We start from the raw sequence: 19,878 nt of genomic DNA, 5'->3' as shown, positions 1-19,878 counted from the left end.
AACAACTTCTAACATTCCTGGCGCACGATCGTCTATTCATGATGTAGAGTTGCAATATGTAGATGATGATGATGTAGACCCATTTCATGATATGTAGACACACCTACTCTATATTATCATATTAATAAAGTGATCATTGATGAAACATTCATTTTGTTTTTACTACTATCATCTTTGTATGAGGCAAGATGCATCATTTTAGTGTTCAGATTCATAAATTGTCTAATTATTTTAGTTCTAATGTTGTGATTCATGAATGGTTTTGATTTTAAACATCAAATGTATTTTTAAAATTTTTAAAAAATATTATTATATATTTTTGTACTTGCCGTATCCGGATCCTGACTTTTCAAAAATCCAATGGATCTGGATCCGTATCCGGATCCGGATCCGAATCCGTATTCGTATCCTGGTAACTTAGAGGGGTGGTGCTTCACTGATAAATATAAAAAGGCAAATTCTAGCATTAATTGCATGTTTGTACCTCAAAATTAGGGCTGACGTCCTGGTTTTTATCTGTCATATGCATTTTCAACCATTAAAAACCATTGTTTATTTAACCCTAGCTTGCGTTCTTTATAGCCTTTGATCCTTTGTTGATACTGTTGAAATTTGGTACCAGAGGACAGGTGGTTCCCTAAGGCTTTGATCTTTGGCCTAGGGAAAAGTGTCCAAAAGAATTTAATTTTTCTCCTAAAGTAACTTTATAATTTTTATAAAGTTAAATCTAATTTGAAAGTGACTTTAAGTGATAAAGTTACTAAGTCTAATTTTAAAGTGACTTTATAAAGTCAATGAAAAATTAGAAAGGAAAAGTGACTTTGGAAATAAATGACTAAGTGGGTCTTTATTAAAGTGAGGTGAATTAAAAAATAGAAAGTGAGATTTAAATGAGCATTTAATCTCAGCCATTGATCTAAATCTATTTCAGCCATTGGATTTAGGGATCACCCAAAAGTCATTTAGGGTTGGGTTAAGGGAGGAAAAGGAGGGAAAAGATCATTCATTCTTTCATGAGCAGATTGGGAGAAGGAGAGCAAGAGAGCAAAGGAGATTTCTGGACAAGGAGGAGAAAGAGGCAGCAGTTTGGCACACATACCAAGGCAGCACTTCAGCAAATCCGTACAGCTCAAAGAACAAGCAGAAAAAGGCAGATTTAGTGAGCAAAACAGTGAAAAAATTGATTTTCAGCACGAATATCGAGGAGGCGATTTTCTGCACGAATTTCGAGGTCTGTCCGTACAAGTCCGTACGGTCCGTACAGCTCGTACAGCCATTTTCCAGATTGTCTGTTAGCTGAAAAACAGATAAGTTTGCTTGCTGGAAAAATTTCTGTTTTGCTGATTTTTTTGCTGAAAAATTTTCTCTGTAAAAGGCATTTTCCAGAAATAAAGAAGAGCTCTCAAACTGGTTTTCCCCAAGAGTTGTAGGGGGTTTTTCCAGGGTCAAGTTGACCAAAAATCACTGAGTTTAAATGTGTTTTTATGGCTGTTTTTAATTGCTGATTTTTATTTCTGCAATTTCCAGCATTCTGAAAAATTTCCAGAATTTGTGTTTTCAGCAATATTTATTTTTTCAGTCTGTTAAATGTATGGTTATGGGAATGGGCATTTAACTACATGGGAGAAATAAGGTGAAACTGAAAACCGGGGTGGGAAACAGAAAATTTTACATGGTATCAGAGCTTGAGTGCTGAAGGGCAGTTTGGGACAGCAAAAGGAAAAAATACAGCTGCTGATTTTTTCACTCAGAAAATTCCAGCAAGCTGATTTTTCATAAACAGCAGTTTTATCTTTACCACAGCAGTGCTATTTTTCAGTTTTAGGACAACAAGATGTCATTGGGATTGAGGGCGGAGGATAGGTTGGATGGGCATACAAATTACAGCGTTTGGAAGGAGAGAATGCAGAGTATCTTTGAGGAGGCAGAAGTCTGGGATATCATGGTGCATACAGCGCAGCACCCTGTTGTTGTGCCTACTGATGCAACTCAGTTGACAGCTTATAATAAAAAGAACAACAAGGGTAAGAGGTTGATTCTAGACGGAATCAAAGACCATTGCATTCCTCATGTGAGAGGAAAGAGCAATGCCCATGAGATGTGGACAGCATTGTCCAATCTCTACCAGAGTACCAATGAGAACCGGAAGATGGTCCTGAAGGAGAAGCTGAAGAACATTAAGATGGGGAATGATAGTGCAACTGGATATCTCACAAAGATTACCAATGTGAGAGATGAGTTGGCAGCGATTGGAGAGGCCATTCCATCCACTGAGTTGGTGCGTATTGCAGTGAATGGCCTCCCCCGTTCATGGTTGAACTTTGCTGATGGGGTTTGTGCACGTGAGACCCTTCCCACATGGGAGAGGTTTTGGGATGATTGCATTCAGACAGAGATCAGGAAAGGACAGCTTGGGGCAGCCAAGCCAGTTGAGCAGGATGAGGACGTAGCACTGGTGGTAGGAGGCAAGAAAGGCAAAGGGAAGAAGCAGGCTTCCACAAGCGGTGGTGGAGGCAAAGGCAAAGGTAAAGGTAAACAGGGTAACTCACAGAAGGACTATTCCAAAGTGAAGTGTTGGAATTGTCAGAAGATGGGACACTATGCAGTTGTGTGTCCGGAGAAGAAGAAGAAGAAGGGGAAGAACCAGGATGTGGCAGCTTCAGCTGAGATTGAGGACTTTGCAGGTCGTTTTGACTGGGAGTTTGCGTTCATTACATGTGAGTCCTCTAGTGCAGGATCACCTGCCACACAGGTTCAGAGGGAGCATGCTTTTCCCTCGATTAGCGGAGCATCTACAGGTATCTGGTATGTGGACAGTGGGGCTTCACGCCACATGACAGGAGTCCGGGAGTACTTCTCAGAGCTTTCAGAGAGTGGCACTGATATTGAGGTAGTACTCGGTGATGACAGAGTTGTTAGAGCAGTCGGGGTGGGTACACTGACATTTCAGAGGGAGTCCAGACCTCCCTTGAAAGTGTCAGATGTTCTTTATGTGCCAGGGATGAGGAAGAACCTCATATCCGTCTCAGCTTTGGAGGACAGAGGATATGAGGTACTGTTCAGGGGAGGACAGGTGTTGATGTATCCCAGGGGCACTCCAGCTGATTCAGCTAGAGTGATAGGTGTACGCCATGCAAAGGTGTACAAGTTTGCATTCCAGCCCCTTTTGGCATTGAGCAGTAGTACCGACAGCAGAGCTAGCAGTTCTGAGCTGTGTGAGATTTGGCACCGCAGGATGGGGCACATGTCTCATGGAGCCTTGAGGACATTGCGGGAGATCACTACAGGTGTGCCAGATTTCAGTACTGATCACCATGATACTTGCAGAGGTTGTGCGATGGGCAAGTTTGCCAAATCCCCTTTTCCCAGCAGTGACAACAGAGCGACGGGGATACTTGATTTGATTCATTCCGATGTGAGCGGTCGGATGTCTCATGTTTCCTTGAGTGGATCTGAGTACTATGTCTTATTCATTGATGATCACTCCAGGAGGACCTGGATTTATTTCTTGAAGACCAAGAGTGAGGTCTTCAAGCGGTTTCAGGAGTTCAGAGCTCTTGTGGAGACACAGACAGGTCGGAAGATCAAGTCCCTGAGGTCAGACAATGGAGGAGAGTACACCGTTGGAGAGTTTGTTGACTATTGTGCGGAGGCAGGCATTAGGAGGGAGTTCACTGTTCCTTACAACCCCCAGCAGAACGGGGTTGCAGAGAGGAAGAACAGATCCATCATAGGGGCTGCTAAAGCCATGTTACATGATCAGGGGTTGCCATTGTTCTTGTGGGCAGAGGCCTGCAACACAGCTGTTTACTTGCAGAACAGGAGTCCGCATCGTGCCTTGGGGCACATGACTCTGGAGGAGGCTTTCTCTGGGAAGAAGCCTGATCTTGGTCATCTTCATATCTTTGGATGCATTACATACTCCTATATACCCAAGGAGAAGAGGACCAAACTAGAGCCCACCGCAGAGAAGGGTATCTTTGTGGGCTACAGTGAGACCTCAAAGGCCTTTCGGATTTACATTCCTGCACAGAGGAGAGTTGTTGTCAGACGGGATGTGAAGTTCGAGGAGGACAGGGCCTTTAGGAGGTCACGGGAGTTAGAGTATCTGGATCAGCCAGACCCTCAGCAGCAGTTGAGTCAGTCGCAGGGATCCAGTGGGCAGGGATCAGGAGGATCCGGAGGTACATCTATGAGGATGTCAGGTCCATCAGTGAGCAGTGGCTCGCCGAGCCAGAGGGGTGGTGCTCCGGGCAGCATGCAGAGCAGTTCGCAGAGCAGTTCACTAGGGAGTCCACTGATGGACAGTTCACATGGTACCTCAGCTTCTACAGGTTCAGGTGCAGGCAGGAGAACAACAGATAGACAGTCAGTAGTTCAGGCTACTGATGGTGATGAGGAGGAGGAGTTTCATTCTCCTATGGGAGAAGCATGCTCAGGGAAGAGGAAGCCCAAGTGGCTTCAGGACACCTTGAGAGATGCCACATCTGTTGCTGAGCCGAAGAGGCCGGTCAGAGAGAGTAGACCACCTGAGAGGTTTTGTAGTTATATGGCGATGGTTACCAGCATCCTTGACTCTGAGCCTTCTAGCTATGAGGAGGCAGCTAGTCAGCAGGTCTGGAGAGAGGCCATGCAGGAGGAGTATTCTTCTATCATGAAGAATGATGTTTGGGAGGTGGTGCCGAGGCCTGAGGGCAAATCCGTGGTTACTTCCAGATGGCTTTACAAGGTAAAGCATGATGCAGATGGCAGCATTGAGAAATTCAAAGCGAGGTTTGTGGCTAGAGGGTTCTCACAGGTAGAGGGAGTTGATTATGAGGAGACCTTCGCTCCCGTGGCTCGATATACTTCGATCCGCTCCATTATATCGATAGCAGCAAAGATGGGTTGGAAGATCCACCAGATGGATGTGAAGACCACATTTCTCAATGGCTTTCATACAGGAGGAGGTGTACATTGAGCAGCCACAGGGCTTTGAGGTGCATGGGAAGGAGTCCCATGTGTGCAGATTGAAGAAGGCCCTTTATGGCCTGAAGCAAGCTCCCAGAGCTTGGTACTCCAGGATAGATGCATACTTGCAGGGGATGGGTTTCACAAAGAGTGAGGCAGATCCGAACCTTTACTTTATTGTGATTAGTGAGGAGCCTCTCATTCTGGTGCTGTATGTGGATGACTTGATCATTACAGGTGCAGAGAGACTCATAGAGCACTGCAAGAGAGATCTTGCGGCGGAGTTTGAGATGAAGGACATCGGCTTGATGCATTACTTTTTGGGTTTGGAGGTGTGGCAGGAGGAGGGGCATTTCTTCCTGGGGCAGGGGAAGTATATTGTGGACATCCTTAGCAGATTCCACATGGAGGATTGTAGACCCATGTCGACATCGATGATCACCAACTGGAAGAAGCTTCATGCTTCGGATTCCGAGTTGGTGGATCCCACATTGTACAGGCAGCTGATTGGTTCCTTGATGTATTTGGTCAACACTAGACCAGATATCTGTTTTGCAGTCAACACGATGAGTCAGTTTATGTGTGAGCCTAGGAAGGTTCACTGGGTGGCTGCAAAACACATTTTGCGGTACTTGCAGGGGACAGTGGATTATGGTCTGGACTACAGGCAGGGAGATGGAGTGAGATTGGCAGGATACACTGATTCTGATTGGGCAGGTTGTGCTTCTGATAGGAAGAGCACTTCAGGGTGTTGTTTTGGGTTGGGTTCAGCAGTAGTGTCATGGTTCAGCCGGAAGCAGCAGTCAGTAGCACTGAGTTCAGCGGAAGCAGAGTATATGGCAGCCAGTCTAGCTAGTTGTGAGGCCATCTGGCTTCGCAAGATGTTGTTTGGCTTATTTGGTCAGCCGTTGAGACCTTCAGTGATTTACTGTGATAATCAGAGTTGCATTAAACTCACGGAGAATCCAGTATTTCATGACAGGTCAAAGCATATCGGGATCAGATATCATTTCATCAGAGACTATGTTCAGAAGGGAGCTGTGAAGCTTGAGTATATTTCCACTGATGAGCAGGTTGCAGATATTCTTACCAAAGCCTTACCAAAGCCTTACCACGGGGCAAGCATGTCTACTTCAGAGACAAGATGGGTGTGGTGAGGAACACCTTCCTCGGTAAGAGGGAGTGTTGAAATTTGGTACCGGAGGACAGGTGGTTCCCTAAGGCTTTGATCTTTGGCCTAGGGAAAAGTGTCCAAAAGAATTTAATTTTTCTCCTAAAGTAACTTTATAATTTTTATAAAGTTAAATCTAATTTGAAAGTGACTTTAAGTGATAAAGTTACTAAGTCTAATTTTAAAGTGACTTTATAAAGTCAATGAAAAATTAGAAAGGAAAAGTGACTTTGGAAATAAATGACTAAGTGGGTCTTTATTAAAGTGGGGTGAATTAAAAAATAAAAAGTGAGATTTAAATGAGCATTTAATCTCAGCCATTGATCTAAATCTATTTCAGCCATTGGATTTAGGGATCACCCAAAAGTCATTTAGGGTTGGGTTAAGGGAGGAAAAGGAGGGAAAAGATCATTCATTCTTTCATGAGCAGATTGGGAGAAGGAGAGCAAGAGAGCAAAGGAGATTTCTGGACAAGGAGGAGAAAGAGGCAGCAGTTTGGCACACATACCAAGGCAGCACTTCAGCAAATCCATACAGCTCAAAGAACAAGCAGAAAAAGGCAGATTTAGTGAGCAAAACAGTGAAAAAAAATTGATTTTCAGCACGAATATCGAGGAGGCGATTTTCTGCACGAATTTCGAGGTCTGTCCGTACAAGCCCGTACGACCGTCCGTACAGTCCGTACGGTCCGTACAGCTCGTACAGCCATTTTCCAGATTGTTTGTTAGCTGAAAAACAGATAAGTTTGCTTGCTGGAAAAATTTCTGTTTTGCTGAAAATTTTTCTCTGTAAAAGGCATTTTCCAGAAATAAAGAAGAGCTCTCAAACTGGTTTTCCCCAAGAGTTGTAGGGGGTTTTTCTAGGGTCAAGTTGACCAAAATTCACTGAGTTTAAATGTGTTTTTATGGCTGTTTTTCATTGCTGATTTTTATTTCTGCAATTTTCAGCATTCTGAAAAATTTCCAGAATTTGTGTTTTCAGCAATATTTATTTTTTCAGTCTGTTAAATGTATGGTTATGGGAATGGGCATTTAACTACATGGGAGAAATAAGGTGAAACTGAAAACCGGGGTGGGAAACAGAAAATTTTACAGATACTATCACTTAATAGGCTATTTTCTAGAGTTGCTATATGCCATTGCGTGCCCTAAATCTGCATATCATACAAACTTTAACTTATAGCAGCCGTCTTCTAAATTATAAAGTTTTAGAAAAGTATATGTAAACTCTAGGCAATTGTTATCTTAGCCTTTCAGCACTTGGCCAATACCCTTTCCTTCAATTACTAGACCTTGCATCACCATTGAGCCCTCCTTAGTTCAATATCTGTTGTTGATCTTCTATAGGGAAGCCTTCCTTTGTGGGAATAATATCCACCACTAAACAGCTGGAGAGAAGGCACTGAGGTGACAATGGTGGCTGACCTCTTGTTGCCATAAGCCCCATGTTGCTTAGTGAGGCTTTGCACTAGGCCTGCTAGATTTACCAGTAACAGGGACTTTCCCCTTGACTAGGATCCTTTCCCGTTGTCTAAAGAGTGGGGCAAAGCTGCCAAAGTGGCAGTAGATGACTTGCTTGAAGGCTGAGAGTTGCCTCGCGGCTCTTCTGTTGGGGTTAGAACTTTTCCCTCTAAGAGAGAGTTTGAGCCGCAACACTTGCAACATGGCAGGCACATAATACACTAGCACACTGTATTTGGCAGGTTATGATTAACTTGTTGGCCTACCCAGTGACTGTTTTTCCAACAATGCTTTTAGGGTTAAGCTAATTTGAATAGGTAATTGTTATGCTGTTTTCGACTTATTACTTCGTCTTGTGGTTGAATTGTTAAAGTTGTTTTGGTCTTTTGAAATTACTGTGTTGATGAATTGTTAAAAATTGTTGGTTATTATCTAGAATATTGGTTTTGTATTTTAGTAATCTTAGTTTTATAATCTTTTTGATTAACTTGACTCCTGGAATAAAGTGGGTTCTTTATCTTTGCCTCCATGAACTTGAAGATTTGTTGTCAGCGTGCCTCAGAGATTACCTCCAGAAAGGAATCATATTTTTGTTTGAAACATTACTCTATTTTTCATACGACAGTTATTCTAAATGCCCAAAGTTACACGAAGAGTAAATTTCAGTAAATTTTGATTTAATCCTTACTTTTTTGGACTATCCAGGGTGTTTTGAATTGTTCACTGTTAAGTTACAAGTATTCTGTGATAACACAATAGGAGCTGAATTGGCATATTATATTAATCCCTATCTATTTTTGATGCTGGCACTTTAGGCTTTATATTAATTCCCTTCTGATTATGAAGTGTTTTTCTTCTGGCATCTCGCTTTGACAGTTTGAAATATCATAAGATTGAATTCAGTAGCATTTTGAATACAATTAAAGATGGTCTAATGCACTACAAGTTTATTTGAGCTGTGTTCCTTCAAAATAGTTTTCCCTTTTACTTTTGTTACAGAGATGATTTCCATTTGGATAATTCTATTGTGAAGTGCAAGCTTGACAAGATCAAAGTTATTAGTGAAATAATCAACTAATTATAACACACATTATGGAATCTTTGGGTGATGCATGCGTGCGGTTGGACTTCTAGGAGGGTAGATTCTAATATACATTGTAATCACTTCAGCATTTTATTTGCAGGTGTTCCAAGAGAAAGAAGGAAAGCCACACAACCATAGCTCCCAAGATAGTCCCAAGTCTTAGGAAGGATGAGTGGGGGCTCTTTGAGGATATTGACGTTTATGACAGTATGGACTGTGATGATTGCGTCACTACTTTCCCTGATAAATGTCGTTCCTCAGATAGCTTGCTGCCGGAAACTTCCTGCCATGGGAATGCCAGAGAGAAAATGAGTACATCAAAGGCTGGTGAAGTTGTTTTGCATGTGAAGCAGTTGAGTACTTCTTTTACAGCAAAAATTATCCAGAAGAACACACCTATGTTGGCCATGCAGGAAAACCTGATTGGCATTGTTCAAGGTGCTTGTTTTGCTTGTTTTGGGCCTCAGGATATGGTAAGTCAAAATATGCTAATTTTGCACTGAAATCTGAGATGGATCTTTGGACTAAAAGCTGCATATTTAGATTATAGGTTTCGTTTTTTATATTGCTGAAAGCCCTTTGAGAGGTTTTTAGATGGATGATCAATATTTTTTGCAGGTTATTGTCATATCAACATCTGGTATGGAGCTTTTTCAGTCCTCATCTTTGGCAGGAAACTCTTCTTTGTTTTTTAGGAGATTAGAGTCCATTGATGGTGATATTTATTTTCGTGAGGAGACTACTTGTGCTATTATGGTCTCTCCAGCAAAAAATATCTCCATTGAAGGATATGGACAGACAACAGTTTTTCTGCACGACAAACTTTTTGGTGCTTTTTCTGACAATTTCACCAGTGCAAAGCCCCAGCACTTGTTGCTTAAAGGTTCTTATGCTTCTACTTTGCAAAATAATGCTCTTTTATTTTAGTAGTAAACACTTGTTTATTTATGCATTTAAAGGATACCCTTTTGTAGGAACAGCTTTCTTAAACACTATCATATCACCAATAATCATAAATGGATATTATTTATAGGTATTGAATTATACAGCTGGTTTGATGTCAAATAGAGCAACTGACTTATGATGAGCAGTGTTTATTCATTTCTTGACCAAATTATGTCTTCTGCCTTTATGCCTTTTGAGTAGTCTATACTTTTGTAGAAAAAACAATAGAAACAAATTATATTAATGTCCACAAGTGGCAAAAATAGGTCAAAGAGACTATGAAGAACAACTTTTGGCAGCAATAAGAAGTGCCTAGAGCATCTTAGAAATGGTCTAAAACCTAGGTTGAAGAAAGAAAGAAAGAAAGAAAGAAAGAGTAGACATTAAGATTAAAAGGTTTGGGGGTGTGCATTGAGAAAGATAAGTCTTAGATAGTGAGGGTAGATAACATTAAAAGGTGCTAGATGAACGGGGTGGCAAAGCACAAGAACAAGAGCATTGTTGGAGCGGCCAAGGCCATGTTGCATGAGCAGGGATTGCCATTATTACTTTGAGCAGAGGCACGCAACACTGCAGTCTTTCTGCAGAACAAGATTTGACATAAGGTGCTTGGACGAGTTACACCGAAGGAGGCATTCACTGGCAAGAAGCCGAATGTTTCTCACTTCCGGATTTTTGGCAGTTTGGTTCACTGCCACGTGCCTTTAGAGAGTGTTAATTTTTGATAACAATGGTATGTTCTATGCTTGCAACAATGGTATGTTCTATGCTGGTCAAACCTTGCAACAGATCTGAAATTCGGCCTCCTGAAATTCGTTTTTCTTTCTGCCACACATGTGAAAAGAACAACTGCCCAATGAGGTGTACAAACCAATCAGATGAGGAGAGAGAAGAATGTGTTGTGTGATGATGATGCCAAATGAGGGTGGAGGTCTCTCTTATTTATATGAATTGATGAGGGTCAAAAGACATGTTTGTTGGGCTTCATGAGCCTACATAATGATGTGGCTGATCTTGATAACTTGCACATGTGTGGGCTTCACTTCAAAAACACATTTTTCCTTGTCCAAAGTTAGTGATTTTTAGGTCGATTTTGGTCCTCTTGAAAAGATGAATTCAATGCAATAATTATCTCCATCAAATGAGCTGTCCAAAGTGGAATTGGGCCCTAGTTTCCAACTTTAATAGAGAGCCTGAAGAAGTTGAAGCCTATAGCAGAAAAAGGGATTTTCGTGGGCTATATTGAGATGTCCAATGCATACAAGGTGTATGTATCAACACTAAGAAAGACAGTTATTAGGCGTTGTTGACCATTAAAGATCACTTGAAGATTCCATGCCCAAGGATATGTCAAAGGCTTCATGTACCATCAGAGTTCATATATCATCAGATTTATTTAACTCTATCTTCTTCTCATCTTCTTCTATATTGTACTCATATTCCTCAAGCCCTATAGGGATGTTGTAAAGTGATGTTAGTGTGATGAATTGAGTCATGTAACAAACCTAGTTAACTTGGGACACTGTCATCAAGTGAGTTTACTCTGGGAGATTTTTTTACTTGGTTAATTATTGGTACTTGCTAACACTTAATAATTAATCGAGTTTTTTCTTCCAAGCAATAACCCCAAAGCCGGAGTGCGGCTTGATGGAAAGACCTTGGGTGAGTCCTAGTGTCTAGAGTCATTGTATATTACAATACTAGATCACTCGTAAAATTTTATGGAATTTGATTAAGTCTAGGGGTCAGTTTTTTAATTTTTAAAATTTCCTGCAGGATGGGATTTTAAATAAAGTCTAGAGAAGTTGTATGGGGTATGTGTGCTCATAATTACACCTCTCATCAGTTTCTACGAAGACATACTTTGAGGGGTAAAAAATAAGTTATGGACCCTCAAAACCCACTTTTCCTAAGTTTTATGGAAAATGTGGCAATAAATTAGCCCAAAAATAAATTAAATGGAGAAAAATTAAAATCTCCATGTGACAAAATGACATGGAAATGACTTGGACATTATCCGAAGTCAAAGAGCAAGTGAAGGAAGAGTTAAAGGGTGATTTGGAACATGACATCATTGAGACATTGAGCACATGGGGAAATTGAATTCCCAACTAAAATTGAAGAGTTCGATTTGGTGACTCGGCAAATCGAATTTCTTGGAGGATCTTGGAATGTTTGCAAATATTTGATTGGAGATATTTTTGGAGTCTTGTCGCCACTTCCAACTATACCTAGCTCCCACACATGACGATCACACTGTAGTCAATCTCAACATATTCCACTAGGTAGCCTCAACGCATTCCTTGTGGCGAAGAGGAGATGGGTCATCATTTGGTTAGGTGGTTGAGATCACATGAGAGTTAACTCCCTTTTGTTTCACATTTGGCATTACCTTACCTCACACTTGGAACTCACATTTCTTGATGGAAAATATGCTGGGCCACCTCAAGGAATTCAACTTGGATTGACTTCACGTGTCATAGCCATTGTACACTTGGAATTCGATTTGCTCTTCTTGGGATCTTCTCCAAAACCACTCGTCACATGGTTGTTTCATTGGGATTTTCTCCCACTTCTCTATTTAAGTGAGCATTGGGCTCTCACTTGTAATCTTGATACGAGCTATTGGGCTTAAGGGGACTTTGTTGGATTGTACTTGCTTCCAATTAATAAAAAAAGATTTTGGGGTTACTTTTGAGGTGTTATTCTCATCGTGTATGGTAATATCTTGGTATTCTGGATAAAGACTATTCTATTAAAAAAGATAAAAATATTTATAGAGAGGATTAAACCTCTGAGGGGGCCGTAGCCTGCCCATCACCAAAGAGACTTATGCATATAGCAAACTTCAGTCCTTTTACATAATTGAGAGTTTTTGAAGCAAGAATTGAAGTAAGCTTGAGAGACAAAAAACTAGACTGTCCTATAGTTGATCTATGCTTCAGAGGTAGCTGATCACTTACAGAAATACTATCTTTTAAAGCTGCTATTACAAAAAGATCCAAAACCAGGCTTCTGCCCTGAAGACTGTAACAATTCATGCTGATATCAAAAAGAAGCCTGAGACATGCACAGATAGGACAAAAAAGAACCATGGAAGCATAACTTGAGTACCAAATATCAGAAGAGGGACTGCTGTCATGGCATTTTAAGCCAGAAGTCTTTAATCCTGCGGAGGAGAGCCTGTCGCGTCCACGTTTGCCTGGTTGGGGGAGCCAATCCAGGTCACCATTTCATTATCTTCAGCTCCCATCATACTGCCATCTGGGGGAATAACGAGATTCAGAACGCTTCCAGAAAAGCGCACTGGTTCACAAGCAAGAATTTGCTCTTGTGGAGAAGCTGGCTGGGGTTGAGGGGCTTCCTGAAGTCCATCCTCATTCTGCTTGAAATTGTCATTGAGGACTACTCCAGCCATCTCACCCTGAAATTCGCTCGTATTCTGAGACTGAGACTGAGCCTTGGAGATGTCATCCGAGCTCGTAAGCTCATCTTCCTCCTCCGAGAAAATTACAGTGATAGTGGCAGAGATTAAAGGCTTGTTGAGCCTACTCCTGAACCTGAACCGGGTAGTTTGAAAGGAACTATTCAGAGAGGGCCGAGAATGATCAGAAGGCGGAGAGGATGGAGAGGCAGAGGCTAAAGGAGTGATGCTCTGAGGGGCAGAGCCACCACGACGCCGAGAAACGCCACGAGTACCAGAATTGCTTCCACGACGGGGGACGCCGCGACGTCGAGCCATAGCAGGGTGCGCAGGGAGCTTAGGTAAATAGGATGACCGGAACTGGAGGGAAGGCGACCAGACACAGGCGGAATAAACCAAGTTAAGAAACCAGAGGGGCTTCCATACACCCTGAACAGAGCATGGGTGCGGAAAGCATAGCGAGCAGAGGAGGACAGGATTGCGAATGTCAGCTGCAAACACCAGAGAGCACGCCATGGTTAAATCGCTTGGCTGAAGATCTCGAACCGGATGAACATTAAATGCTATAACCAGAGCCTTAATTCCACATTCCTCTCCTTTCATATCAGCTGATGACGAAGTGTGTGGACTGCCGGATCCGTCCAAGTGTTTGGACAGCTGCCTCGGTTGCATGCAATTTGATTAACAGGCAGTAATTGCACCCGCATCCGGGGCGCTTGTAGCTAAATTAATAAAAGGCTGATTTCTTTTTGTGGGAGCTTGGGAATTTTTCCCATGGTATCCCTTCTCTCCATTTAGAGGGAGAAACTTTGTTTGTGGATTGACCAATTTCTTAGTTAGTTGCTCTAATCTCACTTACTAATTTCATTTCATGCATGATTAACATAACACTCGTAATCTTCCTGTTCTAGCACATGCTTGAGATTAGTTTATATTTTTCCTTTTCCATATACTTGTGCAATCCATTTACAATATATGCAAGTTTTTTTATTTGAGCAAGCAAGTATTTCATTTTGGCAAATTTAAACTATCTTAATTTGCTCTACAAGTTCATGAAAATATTGTTTCAATGCTTTTATCAATCCATGTCTTGAAATCTGTATCCAATCATAAGAGGAGAGAGAGATGTTTTTGAGAAGGTGAGTGATGATCAAATGAGGCAAAGGCATCTTCTATTTATATGCAAACGTTGAGGATGAATAGACATGACTGTTGGGCTTCTGAGCCTACATTAGTTTGCTGGCCGACCTTGACAATTTGTCCATAAACAAAATAAATTCATAGTTCCATTTGTACATGTCGGAATGAGATGATCTTTAGATCAATCCTACACCTCTCAAAGAGAGGAATCCAATAAAAATATCAACTGCATCATATGAGATGTCCAAGGTGGAGTTTGGCCCTAGTTGCCAAATTTAACAACAATATAGGAAAGCACATAAGTAGCACGTACCACAGATCAATGGAAGAAAAACACCATGAACTGAACCCCAAAGTCTTTCTATTATGATATAGAAATGTTCCCAACAGAGCAATGACACAATACCAACCTTACAAAATTGTTACATCATCAAAATATATTTCATAGAAGCAAAAATGACTTGTATTTATAGAGAAATCACTCCAAGTGGAAAATAACAGCTAGTTGGCTTGATCCCCATCAAAATAATCTCTTCCGTCGAAAATAACTTGATCATCTTTTGATTTCCACCGTCGAATTTTTAATTTTGAGTACAAATTCGAATTTTTCTTAAAACCCATTTTTAATTAATCCAAAAATTAATATTTTGGATTAATTTCTTAAAAAATTTGACCTTGACTTAACCACCAAGGTCCAAGGGCTTAATTTTTCTTAAGATAGCCATTTTTTTCTTGGTGGGGGAGGTCTAAAAAATTGACTTTCCTTTGACCCACGAATTTTTGATTATTTTCCACTTGGAGAAAAATTATTTTTTCTATAATTTTTTTTCACTCAAAATTAATTAATTTTTTGACTTAAGATTTAATTTTGTTTTTTCCAGAAAAATTAATTAATTGACACTAGAGGGGATTAATAATTTTTTCCACCCTCAAATATTTTAGCAATGGTGTTTAAGTATGAGGGACCAAGCACAAAAATATTTTTTACATTAGATATTACAATTAATTCAACCCTCAAAGGTGGAATACATCTTTACATTTAGACCCTCATGAAATTACCCAATTCTGCGACACAATATGATGTAGTATAGACTAAATGGTTTGTAATAAAATAATTTAGTCAAATGTGCTTAAATTATTCCCAAACACACTTTTTCAAATACTCGATATGACACTAGGATTTACACAAGACCTGGTTAAGAGATTCCACCCTATCTTTGGGGTTTAAGCTCGAAGAAAAACTCTGTCGATTATTCGTGTTTAGAATCACACATAATTCGGGGAGGTTAAAAATTTCTTAGGACGAAATCTGTTGCCAAAATTAGAGGCTTACCTAGGTGTTGTTACATAATTAAGCGATCATACTAGCATCATTTACAATATAACTTGCAGAAATTGGGTTTAGAATGATACAATGTGCTGGCTGATGACTTTGAACATGAAAATAATTCTTTGTGTTTTTGCATCCTACTTCCTTAGACTGTTGACAAAATGTGGTCAACAAGACTCACAAGTGGGGCCAAGGTGCATATTTCACTTTTTCTATTATTCCTTGACTTAGGAAAACTTAAATGTTCCTTTGTCAAGAATTAGAGCGATCTCAATCATCCAAGGAGATTTAATCTCAACCCTTTGTGGCAGTGGTGGGCCTAGGTCGACTTCTAAGAGGGAAAAAGGGCACAAACTTGGTCATTATGCACTAGAGAGCTTGGTGTTTTGCTCAACAAAGAAGAAGAGAGTTTTGTTCAGCAATTAGGGCTTCATATCAATGAGATAGAGGGAGAAAGAGAGGCCGATTCAACCTTAGATCACTTTTAGCCAATGTAGACTTCTTCTAGGTGTTGAATTCAGTGCGCAGAAAGGGTCGTACAGGCCGTACAAGTTCGTACAGTGCACAAAAGAGAGGCCGAGTTGGTGACAAGTGCACAGGTCATTAGCACAGAGGGTTAGCTGAGTGAAGGGATGTTTTCCCTCATATTTGTAATCCTTTTTCTGAAGATTTGTTGAGCAGAATAATAAAAACACCAAGATTGCAGGTTTTCCCAGTTGGGGTTTCTTGGGTAAATTTGTTGTGTATGGTTTTATGGTGTGTTTGTCTTCATTTGTTCCTTATTTCAACTGCATGCTAGTTAGTAAACTCAATATATTTGTAGGTTAAAGTTCAATTTTCAGCCTTTTCTTAGTATAATTCACAGATTAGATAGCTGAGTTTTAAATAAAACTAACAAAGCAAGCTAAATCTAACTAACTATTAAAATCAATTAAACTATTAGAACATAAAAATTATGGGGTTAAGCCACATGTACAATGATTTGATGAGTAAAACCCTCGAAAGGGGGCTTAATCCACTCAAAAAGAGAACAAATGGTCCAAGATGCCAACACCTAGCCTCCAAAGGCTCCTTGAATGGTGCAAGTGTTCAATGCTTACTTGAAGATGCGGCAAGAATGGTCCATAGTTGATATAGATTGTCTATGGTCAATCATCAAGCATGCCAAAATAACTTCCTAGTAAAAAAGACTCCAAAATTCTCGCCTTTCAAGTGCAACGACCTCAAGAAAGAGTACCAATTCTCCATGAAGGGGGCGACATCATGGTCAGAGCTCCAAATTTAAGTAATATCGCAGTCAAACACCTCCAATTAATGTTTCAAATGAAGGCCCAAGGTGATACATTGGGTCAAGGGACCTCCATGATGCATGCAAATGGCTTCTTATGACAAAATTTGGGTCACAAAATCCCTATATAGGCAAGTGACGTCAAAATATGATGCAATTAAACCTGATTCCAACTCATTTGTTCTTCAAAATATCTTGGCCAAATTACATCCACATCATCCAAAGCATACTATGAGAGTGACACATCATCCAAGGGGTCTCAAATGCATGCCATGTCACAATCTACGTTATCCCAAAGTCCCTTGTTGCTATAATAAGTGTGAATTGGTCATCAGACAATGTTACAATTGACTCCGAATGGACTAGTGAAGACAACTTTCCATAATATAACACGTGCATTCATATGAAAGGTCCAAGTGTCCATGGATAGGTTGAAAATTGCCTTGAGAGGTGTGATCAATGCCTCGATATCTGTGAGATGCCTTGAACAAGGTGACCTACCTTGGAAAACATGAATTTATGCAAAAATCAGAATGCGACTAGATAATGATGGAAGACAATGCCATGCTACAAACTACCTTGTTCATAAAAAAATCTACTATAGGTGCCCTTGCTAAAAGGAGGGGTAACATGAGCTATGTTTGTTCCATCAATATGAAAATCTGTGTACTATGTCTCATTCATAGATGATTTCTCAACGAATACATGGATTTATTCCCTATGGTAGAAATGTGATGTCTTTGGAAAATTTAAAGAACTCAAGGCTCTTGTGGAAAACCAAACAAAAAAGGAAACCATTGTGTTTAGGACAAACGATGGTTGGGAGTTCTATGGTAATTAGTTTGAGAAATTTTGTAAACAGTGCAATGTAGCAAGGTAGAAGACTACTCCATACACAACTCAATAACATGTGGTTGCAGAGAGGATGAAGAGGACATTGATTGAAAATCCAAGGAGCATGCTCGATCGTGTCAAGTGAGGATAAAAATTCTAGGCTCAGGTAGCGAGTACTGCATATTGGATATAAAAATCACCCTGATTAGCATTGGCTGACAACACCTTGCATGAGGCATGGACTAATAAGAAACTCTTTCTTAAACATCTAAGAGTTTTTGACTGTGATGCTTATGTACACATTCCAAAGGAAAATAGGAGTAAGCTCAACAATAAAGCTTGAAAATGCATATTTTTTAATTATAAATATGGTTTAAAATGTTATAAGCTTTGTGTGAAAATCCTTGAAATGCAACGATTGGAATTTATTCTTGTAACTGATTAATTATGTTGTTTATTTGTTACAACAAATAACGAATAAATCACACTGAAATTCTTCACAATAAAATTATGCAGTGAAAAATAAACTGGAACTAAGAAAATAGATGCACACAGACACGAAAATCGACACAATAATTTTTGGACTAAAAGCCCCCGGAGAAACCCCGAAGGGAACATCAATGCAATAGATGAGGGTTTATTTTATTATTATGCAGTAGAAACATCTGAGTATAATAATCTAGATGCCTAATTAGCAATCCTCTAGCAAAATAATCTGGCCAAAATATTAGTGAGGCAATTTGTCTCACCCAACAACTGATTCCATTGCAAAATTTGGCTTAGTCTGGGCCTCTTGAAAGCCCCTATGTCAGCCTCTGCACAAGCATAGCGCAGGCCCTACTCCCACTGCCTGAGGAACTGCCCAAAAACTGTTGTTCTGCCTTACTCTGTCTCTAGAGATGACTCACTTGGCCTCATGGGAAATTTTCCTGTCCAGTAGCAACTGAATCGACCTCCTCTTTAGCTAAATCAATTTGCCCTCTTAAGCCTTTGCGCTACCTCTATGCAACCTCATTGAGGAAATATTGTGGCCCTACTGCTGTTAACTCTTTGACACTAGAACTCCACCAGAAATCACTGCTGCTACTCCCTCAATCATGGATCTCTGGCTCGAGCTCTTCTTCTTGCTGAATCACTGCATTAGATAGCTCGATTTGCCCAAGGAACTCACTCTCCCTCTTACTCGATGTGTCTATCTCCATCCCCATCTATCTGCTCTTATAATCTCGCGTTGGATCACCAATGATCATGATTAAATCGTTATTAACGGCTAAGATCATCTCAAATTTAGTCCATGTGAGTTTCTAGAGCTTTCTCAACTTTCCTTAATTAATTTCTCTTAATTAACTAGTTTTCCTAAGTTAGGAAAATTGTAAATGATGGTTAATTAACTTAATTAAGGCATTTCACAAGCTTATCTGACGAAACCCTTTCTGGGTTTTGAAGATCTCGTGTTCTTAGCCACTTTGATACAAATCGAGACTAGAACACCTGTCCGATGCTACAAAAACTAACACTCCTTATCGAGGAAGGTGTTCTCTCCCATAACATTTTCCCTCACACTGCTGATGTCTGACACCTGTAACAACCTCTCACTGCCTATGAAGCCACTGCACATACTCTGATTCATCTGCTAACCATGTAACTGAACCATCCTATGTTCGTGCTGCCACTGACACTGCACTGTGCCTTCCTGCACGACTGCCAACATTGCTCTGCGCTGCATCTGATCTCATGATGTTGCTGCTGCTGCAACTACTGCAATTGAGTCTTGATGAACTGATCCATTGTGTCCCTGTGCTAGCTTTGCAACTGTCTCCTGAGTCTCTTGATGGAATAATAGATCATTTGTCAAATATTTAATAATTAAAGTTGTTGTTTTTAGTGAGACATTTATGGAGAAATTAGTGGATTGACAGACGAGAGATTTGTGGATGATTGTTGAGAGAATTATGGAGTGATTTGTGGAGTTATTGATTGAGAAATTTGTGGAGATGAAAAATCCCGACACCTCTCCTCATGTATAAATATATGTCTATGCTATTGAAATTTGATTGAATTGGTGTGTGAGCGCTGGTGTGTTATTGTTAAATATTTTATACTATGTAATTTACTTTTACTTTGTTTTCTTTCATTTGGTATCAAAACCACTGGTTATTTGGGAGAGTAATTTAAAGTTAGAATTGGGAATAGAGAAACAATTTCTATAAGATGAACATTGGAGAATTGTTGTAGATAGTTGAGCGTCTTAC

At 40.2% G+C, this 19,878-nt stretch overlaps 1 protein-coding gene across 2 annotated transcripts in view; it reads left to right on the top strand.

Moving 5' to 3' along the window:
• The window catches only part of LOC149242043 (uncharacterized), a 285,674-nt gene that overhangs the window by 60,884 nt on the left and 204,912 nt on the right, over nucleotides 1–19,878 (top strand). For both annotated transcript variants that reach the window (XM_089374136.1, XM_089374137.1), the window contains exons 3-4: nucleotides 8,766–9,138; nucleotides 9,284–9,548. In XM_089374136.1, coding sequence (XP_089230262.1) covers nucleotides 8,766–9,138; nucleotides 9,284–9,548 — 638 coding nt within the window. The remainder of the gene's footprint in view (nucleotides 1–8,765; nucleotides 9,139–9,283; nucleotides 9,549–19,878) is intronic.

The sequence above is a fragment of the Pinus tabuliformis genome, chromosome 8 (genome assembly GCF_031772625.1).
Source record: "Pinus tabuliformis cultivar Carrire ecotype Pingquan chromosome 8, CPIR1, whole genome shotgun sequence".
NCBI classification, from domain to species: domain Eukaryota; kingdom Viridiplantae; phylum Streptophyta; class Pinopsida; order Pinales; family Pinaceae; genus Pinus; species Pinus tabuliformis.
This window is presented reverse-complemented; position numbering and strand designations above follow the sequence as displayed.